The sequence below is a fragment of the Pelobates fuscus genome, chromosome 1 (genome assembly GCF_036172605.1).
Source record: "Pelobates fuscus isolate aPelFus1 chromosome 1, aPelFus1.pri, whole genome shotgun sequence".
NCBI classification, from domain to species: Eukaryota; Metazoa; Chordata; class Amphibia; order Anura; family Pelobatidae; genus Pelobates; species Pelobates fuscus.
The window spans coordinates 489,583,839-489,600,294 of NC_086317.1; the positions used below are offsets into that span (position 1 = coordinate 489,583,839).

General features: G+C 44.3%; 1 protein-coding gene across 1 annotated transcript in view; it reads left to right on the plus strand.

Moving 5' to 3' along the window:
• Nucleotides 1-14,434, plus strand: part of PGAP2 (post-GPI attachment to proteins 2) — a 43,721-nt gene extending 29,287 nt beyond the window's left edge. Inside the window, exons 5-6 of the mRNA XM_063433100.1 lie at nt 11,897-12,005; nt 13,018-14,434. Coding sequence (XP_063289170.1) covers nt 11,897-12,005; nt 13,018-13,148 — 240 coding nt within the window. The 3' untranslated portion in view covers nt 13,149-14,434. The remainder of the gene's footprint in view (nt 1-11,896; nt 12,006-13,017) is intronic.
• Nucleotides 14,435-16,456: the final 2,022 nt, after the last annotated feature.

Consider the following 16,456-nt stretch of genomic DNA (forward strand, 5'->3'; position numbering starts at 1 on the left):
ATGTATGTGGAGGCTGTGTATATTGCTGGTGGTGGTGATGTATGTGGAGGCTGTGTATATTGCTGGTGGAGGCTGTGTATATTGCTGGTGGAGGCTGTGTATATTGCTGGTGGCGGTGATGTATGTGGAGGCTGTGTATATTGCTGGTGGCGGTGATGTATGTGGAGGCTGTGTATATTGCTGGTGGTGGTGATGTATGTGGAGGCTGTGTATATTGCTGGTGGAGGCTGTGTATATTGCTGGTGGTGGTGATGTATGTGGAGGCTGTGTATATTGGTTGCGGTGATGTATGTGGAGGCTGTGTATATTGCTGGTGGCGGTGATGTATGTGGAGGCTGTGTATATTGCTGGTGGCGGTGATGTATGTGGAGGCTGTGTATATTGCTGGTGGTGGTGATGTATGTGGAGGCTGTGTATATTGCTGGTGGCGGTGATGTATGTGGAGGCTGTGTATATTGCTGGTGGTGGTGATGTATGTGGAGGCTGTGTATATTGCTGGTGGCGGTGATGTATGTGGAGGCTGTGTATATTGCTGGTGGCGGTGATGTATGTGGAGGCTGTGTATATTGCTGGTGGTGGTGATGTATGTGGAGGCTGTGTATATTGCTGGTGGCGGTGATGTATGTGGAGGCTGTGTATATTGCTGGTGGAGGCTGTGTATATTCCTAGTGGTGGTGATGTATGTGGAGGCTGTGTATATTGCTGGTGGCGGTGATGTATGTGGAGGCTGTGTATATTGATGGCGGTGATGTATGTGGAGGCTGTGTATATTGCTGGTGGCGGTGATGTATGTGGAGGCTGTGTATATTGCTGGTGGTGGTGGTGATGTATGTGGAGGCTGTGTATATTGGTGGCGGTGATGTATGTGGAGGCTGTGTATATTGCTGGTGGCGGTGATGTATGTGGAGGCTGTGTATATTGCTGGTGGCGGTGATGTATGTGCAGGCTGTGTATATTGGTGGCGGTGATGTATGTGGAGGCTGTGTATATTGCTGGTGGAGGCTGTGTATATTGCTGGTGGCGGTGATGTATGTGGAGGCTGTGTATATTGCTGGTGGCGGTGATGTATGTGGAGGCTGTGTATATTGCTGGTGGCGGTGATGTATGTGGAGGCTGTGTATATTGCTGGTGGCGGTGATGTATGTGGAGGCTGTGTATATTGCTGGTGGCGGTGATGTATGTGGAGGCTGTGTATATTGCTGGTGGCGGTGATGTATGTGGAGGCTGTGTATATTGCTGGTGGTGGTGATGTATGTGGAGGCTGTGTATATTGCTGGTGGAGGCTGTGTATATTGCTGGTGGAGGCTGTGTATATTGCTGGTGGCGGTGATGTATGTGGAGGCTGTGTATATTGCTGGTGGCGGTGATGTATGTGGAGGCTGTGTATATTGCTGGTGGTGGTGATGTATGTGGAGGCTGTGTATATTGCTGGTGGAGGCTGTGTATATTGCTGGTGGTGGTGATGTATGTGGAGGCTGTGTATATTGGTTGCGGTGATGTATGTGGAGGCTGTGTATATTGCTGGTGGCGGTGATGTATGTGGAGGCTGTGTATATTGCTGGTGGCGGTGATGTATGTGGAGGCTGTGTATATTGCTGGTGGTGGTGATGTATGTGGAGGCTGTGTATATTGCTGGTGGCGGTGATGTATGTGGAGGCTGTGTATATTGCTGGTGGCGGTGATGTATGTGGAGGCTGTGTATATTGCTGGTGGTGGTGATGTATGTGGAGGCTGTGTATATTGCTGGTGGCGGTGATGTATGTGGAGGCTGTGTATATTGCTGGTGGCGGTGATGTATGTGGAGGCTGTGTATATTGCTGGTGGTGGTGATGTATGTGGAGGCTGTGTATATTGCTGGTGGCGGTGATGTATGTGGAGGCTGTGTATATTGCTGGTGGAGGCTGTGTATATTCCTAGTGGTGGTGATGTATGTGGAGGCTGTGTATATTGCTGGTGGCGGTGATGTATGTGGAGGCTGTGTATATTGATGGCGGTGATGTATGTGGAGGCTGTGTATATTGCTGGTGGCGGTGATGTATGTGGAGGCTGTGTATATTGCTGGTGGTGGTGGTGATGTATGTGGAGGCTGTGTATATTGGTGGCGGTGATGTATGTGGAGGCTGTGGATATTGCTGGTGGCGGTGATGTATGTGGAGGCTGTGTATATTGCTGGTGGCGGTGATGTATGTGCAGGCTGTGTATATTGGTGGCGGTGATGTATGTGGAGGCTGTGTATATTGCTGGTGGAGGCTGTGTATATTGCTGGTGGCGGTGATGTATGTGGAGGCTGTGTATATTGCTGGTGGCGGTGATGTATGTGGAGGCTGTGTATATTGCTGGTGGCGGTGATGTATGTGGAGGCTGTGTATATTGCTGGTGGCGGTGATGTATATGGAGGCTGTGTATATTGCTGGTGGCGGTGATGTATGTGGAGGCTGTGTATATTGCTGGTGGCGGTGATGTATGTGGAGGCTGTGTATATTGCTGGTGGCGGTGATGTATGTGGAGGCTGTGTATATTGCTGGTGGAGGCTGTGTATATTGCTGGTGGAGGCTGTGTATATTGCTGGTGGCGGTGATGTATGTGGAGGCTGTGTATATTGCTGGTGGCGGTGATGTATGTGGAGGCTGTGTATATTGCTGGTGGCGGTGATGTATGTGGAGGCTGTGTATATTGCTGGTGGCGGTGATGTATGTGGAGGCTGTGTATATTGCTGGTGGCGGTGATGTATGTGGAGGCTGTGTATATTGCTGGTGGCGGTGATGTATGTGGAGGCTGTGTATATTGCTGGTGGCGGTGATGTATGTGGAGGCTGTGTATATTGCTGGTGGCGGTGATGTATGTGGAGGCTGTGTATATTGCTGGTGGCGGTGATGTATGTGGAGGCTGTGTATATTGCTGGTGGCGGTGATGTATGTGGAGGCTGTGTATATTGCTGGTGGTGGTGATGTATGTGGAGGCTGTGTATATTGCTGGTGGCGGTGATGTATGTGGAGGCTGTGTATATTGCTGGTGGCGGTGATGTATGTGGAGGCTGTGTATATTGCTGGTGGCGGTGATGTATGTGGAGGCTGTGTATATTGCTGGTGGTGGTGATGTATGTGGAGGCTGTGTATATTGCTGGTGGCGGTGATGTATGTGGAGGCTGTGTATATTGCTGGTGGAGGCTGTGTATATTCCTAGTGGTGGTGATGTATGTGGAGGCTGTGTATATTGCTGGTGGCGGTGATGTATGTGGAGGCTGTGTATATTGATGGCGGTGATGTATGTGGAGGCTGTGTATATTGCTGGTGGCGGTGATGTATGTGGAGGCTGTGTATATTGCTGGTGGTGGTGGTGATGTATGTGGAGGCTGTGTATATTGGTGGCGGTGATGTATGTGGAGGCTGTGTATATTGCTGGTGGCGGTGATGTATGTGGAGGCTGTGTATATTGCTGGTGGCGGTGATGTATGTGCAGGCTGTGTATATTGGTGGCGGTGATGTATGTGGAGGCTGTGTATATTGCTGGTGGAGGCTGTGTATATTGCTGGTGGCGGTGATGTATGTGGAGGCTGTGTATATTGCTGGTGGCGGTGATGTATGTGGAGGCTGTGTATATTGCTGGTGGCGGTGATGTATGTGGAGGCTGTGTATATTGCTGGTGGCGGTGATGTATATGGAGGCTGTGTATATTGCTGGTGGCGGTGATGTATGTGGAGGCTGTGTATATTGCTGGTGGCGGTGATGTATGTGGAGGCTGTGTATATTGCTGGTGGCGGTGATGTATGTGGAGGCTGTGTATATTGCTGGTGGAGGCTGTGTATATTGCTGGTGGAGGCTGTGTATATTGCTGGTGGCGGTGATGTATGTGGAGGCTGTGTATATTGCTGGTGGCGGTGATGTATGTGGAGGCTGTGTATATTGCTGGTGGCGGTGATGTATGTGGAGGCTGTGTATATTGCTGGTGGCGGTGATGTATGTGGAGGCTGTGTATATTGCTGGTGGCGGTGATGTATGTGGAGGCTGTGTATATTGCTGGTGGCGGTGATGTATGTGGAGGCTGTGTATATTGCTGGTGGCGGTGATGTATGTGGAGGCTGTGTATATTGCTGGTGGCGGTGATGTATGTGGAGGCTGTGTATATTGCTGGTGGCGGTGATGTATGTGGAGGCTGTGTATATTGCTGGTGGCGGTGATGTATGTGGAGGCTGTGTATATTGCTGGTGGCGGTGATGTATGTGGAGGCTGTGTATATTGCTGGTGGCGGTGATGTATGTGGAGGCTGTGTATATTGCTGGTGGCGGTGATGTATGTGGAGGCTGTGTATATTGCTGGTGGCGGTGATGTATGTGGAGGCTGTGTATATTGCTGGTGGCGGTGATGTATGTGGAGGCTGTGTATATTGCTGGTGGCGGTGATGTATGTGGAGGCTGTGTATATTGCTGGTGGCGGTGATGTATGTGGAGGCTGTGTATATTGCTGGTGGCGGTGATGTATGTGGAGGCTGTGTATATTGCTGGTGGCGGTGATGTATGTGGAGGCTGTGTATATTGCTGGTGGCGGTGATGTATGTGGAGGCTGTGTATATTGCTTGTAGAGGCTGTGTATATTGCTGGTGGCGGTGATGTATGTGGAGGCTGTGTATATTGCTGGTGGCGGTGATGTATGTGGAGGCTGTGTATATTGCTGGTGGCGGTGATGTATGTGGAGGCTGTGTATATTGCTGGTGGCGGTGATGTATGTGGAGGCTGTGTATATTGCTGGTGGCGGTGATGTATGTGGAGGCTGTGTATATTGCTGGTGGCGGTGATGTATGTGGAGGCTGTGTATATTGCTGGTGGCGGTGATGTATGTGGAGGCTGTGTATATTGCTGGTGGCGGTGATGTATGTGGAGGCTGTGTATATTGCTGGTGGCGGTGATGTATGTGGAGGCTGTGTATATTGCTGGTGGCGGTGATGTATGTGGAGGCTGTGTATATTGCTAGTGGCGGTGATGTATGTGGAGGCTGTGTATATTGCTAGTGGCGGTGATGTATGTGGAGGCTGTGTATATTGCTGGCGGCGGTGATGTATGTGGAGGCTGTGTATATTGCTGGTGGCGGTGATGTATGTGGAGGCTGTGTATATTGCTGGTGGCGGTGATGTATGTGGAGGCTGTGTATATTGCTGGTGGCGGTGATGTATGTGGAGGCTGTGTATAAAATATATGTTTAATAATACACACTATTAAATGCAAAGCAACAAAACAATTATAGACCTAAGGGACAACATTACACCTTTTATCATCTACAAGCTTATCAGTAAAGGACAATAACAGAGATACAAACTTCACAGCAGAACCCAGCACACAGAATAAACAATATGGCGGCCCTCGCATTAAGAAAATAATTGTTGGTTTATTTGGTAGTTTAGTTTAAATATCAACCAACCCTGCCAATTACATTTAGTTACAACAACCAGATATATAACTGTATGCAATGTAACCCTTTTCATTTAATAAACTTAGAACTTCTATATTTTAAGGTTAATTCTAGGTGCTGTGTGTGTGTGTGTATGTGTATGTGTGTGTGTGTATGTGTATATATATCTCACTCAGACTGCAGGTAGAATAAGATATCACTTTTCTATTAATACCTCCTCAATGGGACATACATAGGCATTTAAAAGTCAGAATTATTTTATATTTAAAATAAAGAGAAACCTTTATACATTACCAAAATGTTATGCTGAATTAATTCAATTTGGGAATTTTCTCTCTGGGTGCTCTGGTCTGTAACTCGGTCTGCTGCCTTCAGTCACTTAGTCTCCTGATTTCTCAGCCCTCTGATTTTCCTTGAACTTTAATGATGATCTAAAGATTCCTCTCTCATTTTTTTTTTCTTCTCTCTATTTAACCATAATTTCCCCCTTTCAGTTCCTGCCCCTTGTTTGTACATGAGCTGTAACTGGGATTTAAATCTGGCTTTTGATTGGGTATTGACGTATCTTAATATGTAATGATTAATTTGGCCCCTGGGGACTCTGACCAGTAGATGTCACTCTTTACCTAGGGATGAAGACCTTAATTAGATCATTGATTACCTGGTAGAATACATTGATTGACCTTTAATTCACCTATACTGGTGTCAGTTAATATTACTTTAAATATCCATCATTGGTTATGTATATTCTTTATTTAAAGACAGGTTGGTTATATATATTGTTATATAATGTATATCATTTATCCATCTATCCTGTATAAATAATTGATAAATATACAAACCTCAAATGACATCTGTGTGTAGAAATGATTTTATTTTACCCCTATATCAATCAAGGATAGAGTTTACAGTCAGATTGTAACAGAGCTCTCTGTACCTCGGCTGGGTATCTCCACCAAGGACCGCTTACTAGCTGTAACAGGGGACAAACCGCAGCACTTCTGCCCACAGTCTCCATAGCTTGACTGGGGCCCTGGAACCGCTCCTGCCTGGGGCCGCATGGGAAATTAGCTCTAGTCCTTACAAGGACTTTCCCCGTTGAATCCCCTGCAAGCTGGAGCAGCAGACACAGGAGTAAATCTTCTTTCCCTCCAATAACAGGACGACACATGGTTTGGAGTGTAAGCTGGAATAGGTTTTAATGGTGCCACACTTGACCTTTCATGACAATCCCCATGCAAGGGGTATGCCCACATGGACTTTGTTGGGGACAGGGACACAAACTTGCAAACCAATACTAACATATTTACAATGTAAGGCAAACAATCCCTCCCCTCTGCCTGGGAGATAATTGAGTTAATGCAGTATCGGATCTAATTATCTCCGGGCAGAAAAACCACACATTTCTAAAAAGTCCCAAAAGTACCCCAAAACATATGATATCCCCACAAATGTCACATCCCATGATAGCCCTGATCTGGGTTACCAACATATCCAAAAAGCACCCAGATCAGTTCAGGAATTTCCTGGAAGTCATTTATTTGACCGACCGCAAGCATGGCCCCATGCCCAAAACAGTTCCAGAGAATCAGTGCTTGCGGTCGGTCTAGTTCGGTAGTTTGAAAACGATCAATCTACCGAACAGAGTCAAGTCTTGCCATGGAGCTTGTTCCCTTCATCCAGACAAATGATTTCACCGAACAGTGCCCTTCTAAGTTGTATAGAATCTAACACATGCGACGATGGAAGTCCATCGGTGTTCGGGAGTTTCTGTAGCCTATTTTAGTTCCAGGAGATTCATGCCCAAACACTGCTGCCGAGTTCATGCGAACAAGATGGCCGCCACCTCGTGGTTGTTCATAGGAATTGTGGCCACCCAGACGAACAATTAGAACACTGCGGTGAGAAACGTTCCAAGTTGTTAATAGGTGTTAACAAGCTCCAGGGTGGTCTCTGTTCGTGCGGTTGTTCAGTAAACTGAACCATATAATCCCAATTGCACGAACAGAGACTTTGTACATTATTTTTCACAGGGCCCATAGTCTGTGGGCAGGAGGCTGGCAAACAGGCTCCTCCAGGAGCTCGTGGCAAACTCCAGTAAAAAGGGGAGTTTGTCACACACACATTTTAGTGTACATATGTATATCATGCACAGTTTCAGTATATTTAATTAAGTTCTATTCCTTTTAATATGGAAGTGAGCTTTCTGTGATACCTCAGACTTTGCGTCTTGTGGGCTGGCAGACATTCTGGTTTGTAATATTTATGGTCAAACAACTCATTGTTCCTTCAGTCCTTTGACGCTCTCTGGATTAGGATTTTCAGGTGGAAAAGTCCATCTTCGTAATAAATCATTGTTCATTGTAATCCTTATACACACATATCTCAGTATGCAACTCGATATAAAGAGGTTTCTGTTTAATTTGTCAGGTTTACCACCCTGAGGCTATTTTGTCCAGAAAGGTTACAAGCAGTATTTCAAATGGGAAAATCCAGCCGGTGTCATCATCCATATTGTCCTCTGAATTTTAGAAATTATACTGTACCAAATAGCACAACAGGAGCCTGCCCTCTTTTAGTTAAACTTCAGGTCTCCTTGAAATATATGGTACCCCATCGTTGGCCGCAGCACATGCCTGTGGGTCTCTCTGGAAGGGGATATCTGTCAAATGCTACTCAGATAAAACATGTCAAAATATAAAAGGTTGGTCCACCTAACAATACTAATAACTAACAATAATGAGGTTAATTAGGAAGTTTACTTAACTGGCAGCAACACAGCAACCTTACCTTGTCTGTATACCCATACCAGGCCGTCACAACATAGCAGCTGAAACATTCTCTCAATCACAGTTATGGGTACTTTACTTCCTGACACTCCGTAAATAAGACACATTAACACTGAGATTTTTTTTTACCTGGGGAGATGAGAAGGTCCAAAGTTTCCCTGCCAGACCAAGGTACCAAAGCCTTATGATGTGGTGTCCAGAATAAAGTGGAGGGATCACTTCACTTGTTATCATCCCTCCATCCCTCCATCCTTGGGGTGAGGGTTAAAATAAAGTGTGACAAATCACAATTTTTTGCTGATTTCCCACACAGGAAGTGACAAGGGTAGGGGATTTTCACGGGGTAGGGGATTTTGATGGATCACCGGCATAAGCTGAAAAATCCAGGTGGGGGGGCCCTTTCCCACCCCCTTGCGGACGCCCTCGTTGGTATTGGCAGAGAGTGCTAGCACACGCAGCACTCTCTGCCAATACCAACCTTTCATATACTACAGCTCTGACCATTTAGAATAATTCACTTTAGAATTTCTAATTGCTAATCTTTACCCAATCGATACTATGGTGGTGTCCACATACTTTTGCCACCTCAAACTTAAATCAGCTCACAACACAACATTTTCATATCATTCATTTAGAATAGGTGCTACTTGTGCAATATCTAGTGGAATAGCCCAGTACACGTCATTGATGGCTAGGACAGGGGAGATCAACTGTCTACACCAGTTGCATCCCTCAACCAGAGAGGGAATTGAATGTCGGTTTCTGCACTCCACAACTGACTTATACAACCATTACTCAATCTCTGCTTATTGTCCCTGACCACAAACCTATATATAAAATTATTTTTAATTCATAATGTTGGTTCTTGCATGTACATGCACAAAGACAAGCTCTCTACACATGCAGCTCACTTCAGACTGCTCACTGACATTGTCACTACACAAATAAAATCACACACATTCACAAGCTCACCCATAGACACACAAGCTCACTACCGAAAAATAACTACACACAGCGCACACACGCCCTTAATAAGCTCACTACAGAAAGCTTATTGACATATACAAGCTCTCTACAAACTGCTAAATACACAAAAACTCACAAGATCACACATCTCACTACAGGCAGCTCACTCACAGATTCACAAATCTGTTTTCCTAACACTATAGAACTCTCCCCCCCCTCTCCCCCCAGCAGCTAGATGGTTAAAAAAAACATATAGCGATGATTCACACTTTTCATGCTCTTCTTCGCCCTTTTACTCCCCCTCCTTTTACCACCCTGTCCGCAACAAACTTTGCATCTCACTTCACTGAGAAGATCTCTACAATCAGAGAAGAGATCTCTAATTTCTCTCCTTCCCCTACCATGACATCACCCAACCCCACTCCCTCCACCATTCTACACTCATTTGCACCTGCTACAGCAGAAGAGTTTCTGCTCTGCTCCGGTCCTCCCGCCCCACCACCTGTTCTCTCGATCCTATTCCTCCATATCCCATCCACACTGTCTCCCTCTCTTGCTCTTCCTCTCACTAAAATTTTCAATCTCTCCTTTTCCTCTGGCACATTTCTCTCACCCTTCAAACATGCAACTGTAACCCCAATTCTGGAAAAAGCCCAACCTTGATCCCAACTCCCCATCCAACTACCGCCCTATCTTGCTACTGCCATTTGCCTCCAAGATCCTCGAGAGAGTTGTGTACACCAGATTGACTGACTTTACCGAATCCAACTCTTTGATTGACCCCCTTCTGTCTGGATTCCGTGATGGTCACTCTGTCGAATTCAAATTCTCTTTGATCTTTCCACTGCCTTTGACACTGTAGATCATCAACAGCTTCTTCGCATTCTCCGTAATTTTGGTCTTCGGGATACTGCTCTCTCCTGGTGTTCCTCCTACCTCTCCCAGCCCTCTTTCAGTGTTTCTTTCTCTGACCCCCCCCCCCCCCCCCTCCCCCAACCACTCTGTCGGCGTTCCCCCCAAGGTTCTGTCCTTGGTCCCCTACTGTTCTCTATCTATACTGCCTCCCTCATCAGCTCCTTTGGCTTCAGTTCTCATTTCTATGCAGATGATATGCAAATCTACCTGTCCTCTCCTGATCTTTCTCCGCCCATCTTGACTTGTGTCTCTGACTGCCTCTCTGCAATTTCCAGCTGGATGGTTGCTCCCTTCATCAAACTCAATCTGTCCAAAACAGAACTTCTGGTCTTTCCTCCCTCAAGTGCTGCTATTCCCGTGTCTGTCTCCCTCCAAGTCAATGGCGCTACTATCACCTCTACCTCGCAGGCTCGCTGCCTGGGTGTTCTTTTTGACTTCAACCTCTCCTTCACCCCTCATGTCCAATCAATCGCCAAATCCTATTGCTTCCATCTCAAAAACATAGCGTGCATCGGCTACTATTTAACGCCAAATGTGGCTAAGGTGCTGGTCCATGCTGATGTTCTCCCTCGCCTTGACTACTGCAATCCCCTTCTCAGTGGTCTTATGTGTTCCCAGATTGAACCACTGCAATCTATAATGAATGCGGCAGCGAGGTTCATTTTCCTTTCTGCTCGCACCTCCCACGCCTCCCCGCTCTTTCAGTCCCTGCATTGGCTTCCAGTTAGATATAGGGCTCAATTTAAAATTCTGGTGCTTGCTTACAAGTCCCTACATAATGCTGCTCCAACCTACCTATCCTCCCTTATACACAAGTATGTCCTGTCGAGGCCCCTACGCTCTGCCAAAGACCTACATATATCCTCTGTCCGTACTCCCACATCTGATGCTCGCCTCCAAGATTTCTCCAGGGCTGCACCTCCTCTGTGGAACTCCCTTACCTTCTCCGTAAGACTTTCACCCACTCTCCACTCGTTAAAAAAATAATTGAAAACTCATTTCTTCAAGAAAGCATATCAATTAAAATGTTAGGTTTTTATCCCCACCCCTCCATGACTCCTCTCCTGCAACAGTCGAAAATTACCTACTAAGCCCTCAATGAATACTTTTCTAACAACCTACTTTTACCCTTTGTGTCACAATACTCCACCTCTCTGTTCCTGTACGAGGAGTTGTCTGGTTACAATTAAATGTCTGTTAGTCCACCCATTGTACAGCGCTACAGAATCTGATGGAGCTATAAAATGATAATAACGATAATGTCCGTCTGTGCAGAGTCCTTGTTCCGCCTCCGCCAACATCATCTGACAGGCGGTAGGGGTAAATGTGCATGCGCAGCAAGCACTGCAAACGCATTATGCTCTCCCCATTGGAAAACATATACTGGATGTCCTCATGCAGAGTGTGAGGACGTCCAGCTTCAGGTGACCCAAAGTTGCCTGGCAAGCAGGAAGTGACCCTAGTGGCTGTCAGATTGCCACTTGATGCAGTCTTAATTCTGCAATGTAATTATCAAAGTTACTCAAAAGCTGAAATGATTCCCATTGCAAGACTAAGGGGGACAAGTACACTGCAACCACACCACTTCAATGAGCTGACACGCCCTGGGTGACTATAGTGTCCCTTTAAATCTGGGCAAAGGAGTTTTTCTTTCTATGCAGATCTTTTTAAAATGTGGGCTAACACTGCCCTCCTCTGGTAGGTTCTCCTCTGTTAGCATAGCTGAAAAGAGACTTGCGGGGGGAGGGGGGCATTGTGAGCATGGTTAGGATTGAGTCTATGTATGTGGTTTTTAACCCTGTGACTGCTTTCTGTCTCACTAAGGAGCGGAGATCTTACTCCTGGAAGTACCGTCTGGCCATCTTCAATTTGGTGACGTTCGTGTTAGCGCTTGTAGCGTTTTATTTGCACAACGAACACTGTGAGCCAGGAGGTAAGTGGTGCAGTGGGAGCGTGTTCTAGATCATTAGTAATTATCTATTCCAAGACTCAGTGAGGGAGAGGGTCTGTAAGTGAATTGCTTGACATGTATCTCTAGCCTAGTAATCACATGCTTATTAAATGTCCTACCGCATACAGTATATATTGATGCAGAGTGCCTCTCATTAAAAGAGCTATACTGGGGTGCAGTTCTAAAATTAGAGCCATCAGCACAAACATTCCACTGGTTTCTACTTTAAAGAATAGAAATAACGACCCACAAAGTCCAAAATAAACCAAAAATTATCCATCAAGCCCCCCCCTTAGTGACATGGTTTCCATTGCTGACCATTATCCCTCCAAAAACCATGTCAGAATTTCATGGTGAGTGGGATAAACCTTTTCTGGTCTCGTGCTAGCTTGTTGTGTTCCATATTTCTTTGCTTTCCACGATCCCTAGAGTTCTGGGAGGGTATTGAACCCTACAATGCTATGCCCCAGGAAGGAGGGGGGTGGGGGACGCAGCGACCACTATAACCACAAAACCAGCCTCAAAAGTGCTTTCTTATAACCACTGCATTACTTATTTGTTTTAAATATATTACATTGAAAAAAAAAATTAGATCTCCCTCATATCATTTTATTTATTTTCAAAAAAAGGTGAAATCTTTAAATCATAAAATGTTCTATTCCTTCTTATTTGATCTAATTACATCGCCTTTGACAAGTTAATTTCTGCATCTGTCTCAAGATTACTGCTCAGATCTATTGTCTTGTCTTTCTTACATTCCCAAGCCTCATCATTTCCCATCATGGTTTCTAATCATTTTCCATTTTTATTTAATTCTGTGCACTACGTAATGTATGTTATTGCCTGTATTTTTATGGCGCTGTTGTATGTCACTCTGGAGCTGGAGTGTATTATACCAAATGTAGGTCGTTCCCTTCCTGTTAAGTGTCTCTGACAGGTCAGTAAATCCTGTGAGTTCTGCTTATTAATGTGTCTGTATGTTCTCCTCTGCCAGTCTACACCATCTTCTCCTTCCTGGAATATTTGGTTGTCTTCTCGAACATGGCCTTCCACATGACGGCATGGTGGGATTTTGAAAATAAAGAACTAGTCGTGCTCTCTCCTGAGGAGGATAAGCGGATATGAACAGCGAGCGTTTGAATTCTTTTCTTTTTTTTTTTGTGAAGAATGCAACAAAAGAACATCTATCCACTTCATCAGATTTGGTCTGCAAGATGTGGAGATCTCAGCTGGCCAAAGGACAATCACATACTTTTTAACTAGACTTTTGTTGACTAAATTCTGGGTGAAGTTCACAGACCACATGGTACCATTTACACGCATGGTGGACTTTACCTACATATCTAGTGTTTTACATTTTTACTGGAATGACGTTGCTGTAAGAAGGGGATAGCTGTGAATGGAGGGCCTGTGTGTTCGCTTACTGCGGAATTATATATTTCAATTTATTTTTGTATTGAGTAAGACTGTTCTCGGCTCTCATGCAAAGTAATAGGTGTGTACCCTAGAAGGGTGGTGAGTATCTGTTTACATATTTAAATCTGCAGAGCAGTTTTTGACGATCATCAGACTGCATTTACCATGGGGATAACAGAATTTCTCCAGCTCAATAATGACGAGTGCTATTCTGAAGAAAAAATATTAACCGGACCAAAACTGGATGACCTTGAGACATTTTATATGTGCCCCATAACCTAATGCCTCTTACCCAATCCAGCACATCCTGTAATCTGCACTTTATTTAATAGTATTATTTTATCGGTGGGGAGACTGGGATCGAAGTCCATAAGTTACAGGAGAGGCTTTTTTCTCTCTCCGATCTTTAATAGCTTCCCTTTTTTATTGTTTTGGGTGGGTTTTACCGTGTTTTTAATTTGTTTTTTAATCAGATCGCATTATTTGGACCAGTCACGTGGAAAGCAGCACCCAGTAATCACTGTTTTAGATCAAAGATCAGGAAAGGGATATAATCTACATATTGTGCAGTTTTGGACTGACCAATCGGTTATTGATTTGCTGTATACAAACTTTTTGTATTCTATAAGGGCTAGGCAGCTGTTCTCCCATCATCTCCTGCTCTGGGTGTTGTAGCCTGTGGTTTTGCGAATAGCTGGTGTCCAGGTGTTCTATAACCAGATGAATATTTAGGGTTTGCTCGTATCTTGGTATGTTTTACAATACCTGCTACAACTGCTTATCTGATGGAGTTATTATGATTGTCCGTTCTTACCTTTTTTAATTTATTATATTTTAAAACTTTTCTCCTTTGTCTCTCTTAGAATTCATTGAATCAAATCAAGCAAATACCGTGTTTATTTGCCACTAAATATATTCATAATGTGATCTTATAAATCTGGGCACACTGTACCTTTATATCTTTCCTATTAAATAAAAACTGTTTTGATTTACAATTTGAGTTGGCAAAAATATATTTTGGAAAAAACTTTTTTTTTTTAATGTAAAATATTCTGGGAATGTAATTTAATCCTAAGAGATCTGTATCTACCGTTCTTAACGGCCAATTAATTATGGTCGGTTTAATTCAAGCCATTGTGACAAACCGATAATGAATAGGGAAGAACCTGAAGTTGTGATTTGAGATCTGTAGAAGACAGTTCTAGGTGTCTCCACTCACAGGGGTCCAAAGACCTTCTTCCAATGGACAGTACACGGATTGCCCCATGTGAGCAGTGTCTGATGACATAGTTTTGTGGTTGTGTGATGTCTACACAAGCGCATCTTATCTGGGTTTATAACGGGTTCCGTCACTTAAGCTCACGCTGTATCCCACTATTAAAGAGTATTTTTCCAGCTATGGACACACAGAGTTTATGTATAGAAAGTGGGGTGCAAACATTAGTCTTTAATGGAATGTGCCTGCTGGTTTCCGTGGTGACTTACCCACTTCTAAATCATATTTAAGATCACAACGCCTAATATACAAACCCCTGAAAGTCACAGGTTGAGTTCCGAGCAAGGTTGCCCAGCCTTTCATCTTTCCGAGGTCGATAAAATACCATAGTACCGTAAAACTGGATAACAACATCTGTACACCGGCACCTAGTTGAGAACTAGATAAATGCTGGATGTACCTTTCCTGGATGAGTACTTTGATTTTATTATATTCAAGCCAAAAGGTATCGACAATAGAAAACCTTTCTACCTTTAGTAGATTTAACTAAAGATAAAAGGTGTTTCTGCTATCTCTCATCTCATCAATTTTTATGACACAAAGTGTGTTGAATTGATGCCATCGCACAGATGTAACATGGCAGTACGGGGAGGTCAGCTGGATATCACCAAATTTACCAGCCTACAAAGCAGATAGCGGAGGATTCGTGAATGAAAAGACTCCAAAAACCATTGTCTGCTTATCTTTCAGGTGAACCTGGCAACTGCAGCTTTCTATGGTGGGGCACCCTTGGTGCGTCTTCCATCACGTACTGATCAAGTGTCTGCAGTGTCCTTTAAATGCATTGTGTATGAAATCATGGACCCTTTCTGTCTCATTAGAAATTTTTGCCAGAGGCTCAAGGAAGCAAGGTGAATGGTTAGAGTTAGGACCCACCTAGGGGGGGTCTGCCTTGACGCTGGCAGGTGGGCTCATCCTCTCATGGCCATTGGAGGTAACTAAAAAACCTCAATGTGTTTAAAAATACATAGGGATAAAGGAGAGAGCGCAGGTAACTTGTTTTTCTTTGAAATCATGGACAACCTATGCCCGTACAGAGTGCAATCTGTAATCCTGATCTAGGTTACACAAAGAATTTTATAATATGCGATCTAGAAACTATCTATATCAAGTGCTGTTATCTAAATATAATACAGATCTAGATTACAGAGACACCATCTGTACAGTGTCATTATATAATACAGATCTAGATTACAGAGACACCATCTGTACAGAGTGTCATTATATAATACAGATCTAGATTACACAGACTCCATCTGTACAGAGTGTCATTATATAATACAGATCTAGATTATACAGAGACACCATCTGTACAGAGTGTCATTATATAATACAGATCTAGATTACACAGACTCCATCTGTACAGAGTGTCATTATATAATACAGATCTAGATTACACAGACTCCATCTGTACAGAGTGTCATTATATTATTATTATTATTATTGCCATTTATATAGCGCCAACAGATTCCGTAGCGCTTTACAATATTTTGAGAGGGGGGATGTAACAATAAATAAGACAATTACAAGAAAACTTACAGGAATAATAGGTTGAAGAGGACCCTGCACAAATGAGCTTACAGTCTATAGGAGGTGGGGTATTAGAAACATTAGGATAGGAAATATCAAGTAGGAGTGAAGCAGAGCTGGAGGAGAGAGCAAAGCACTATCCCATAGGAGAGCAAGAGACAGGTATGTAAGGGAGAGATTACTCTGGGAGGCCATACGCTTTCCTGAAGAG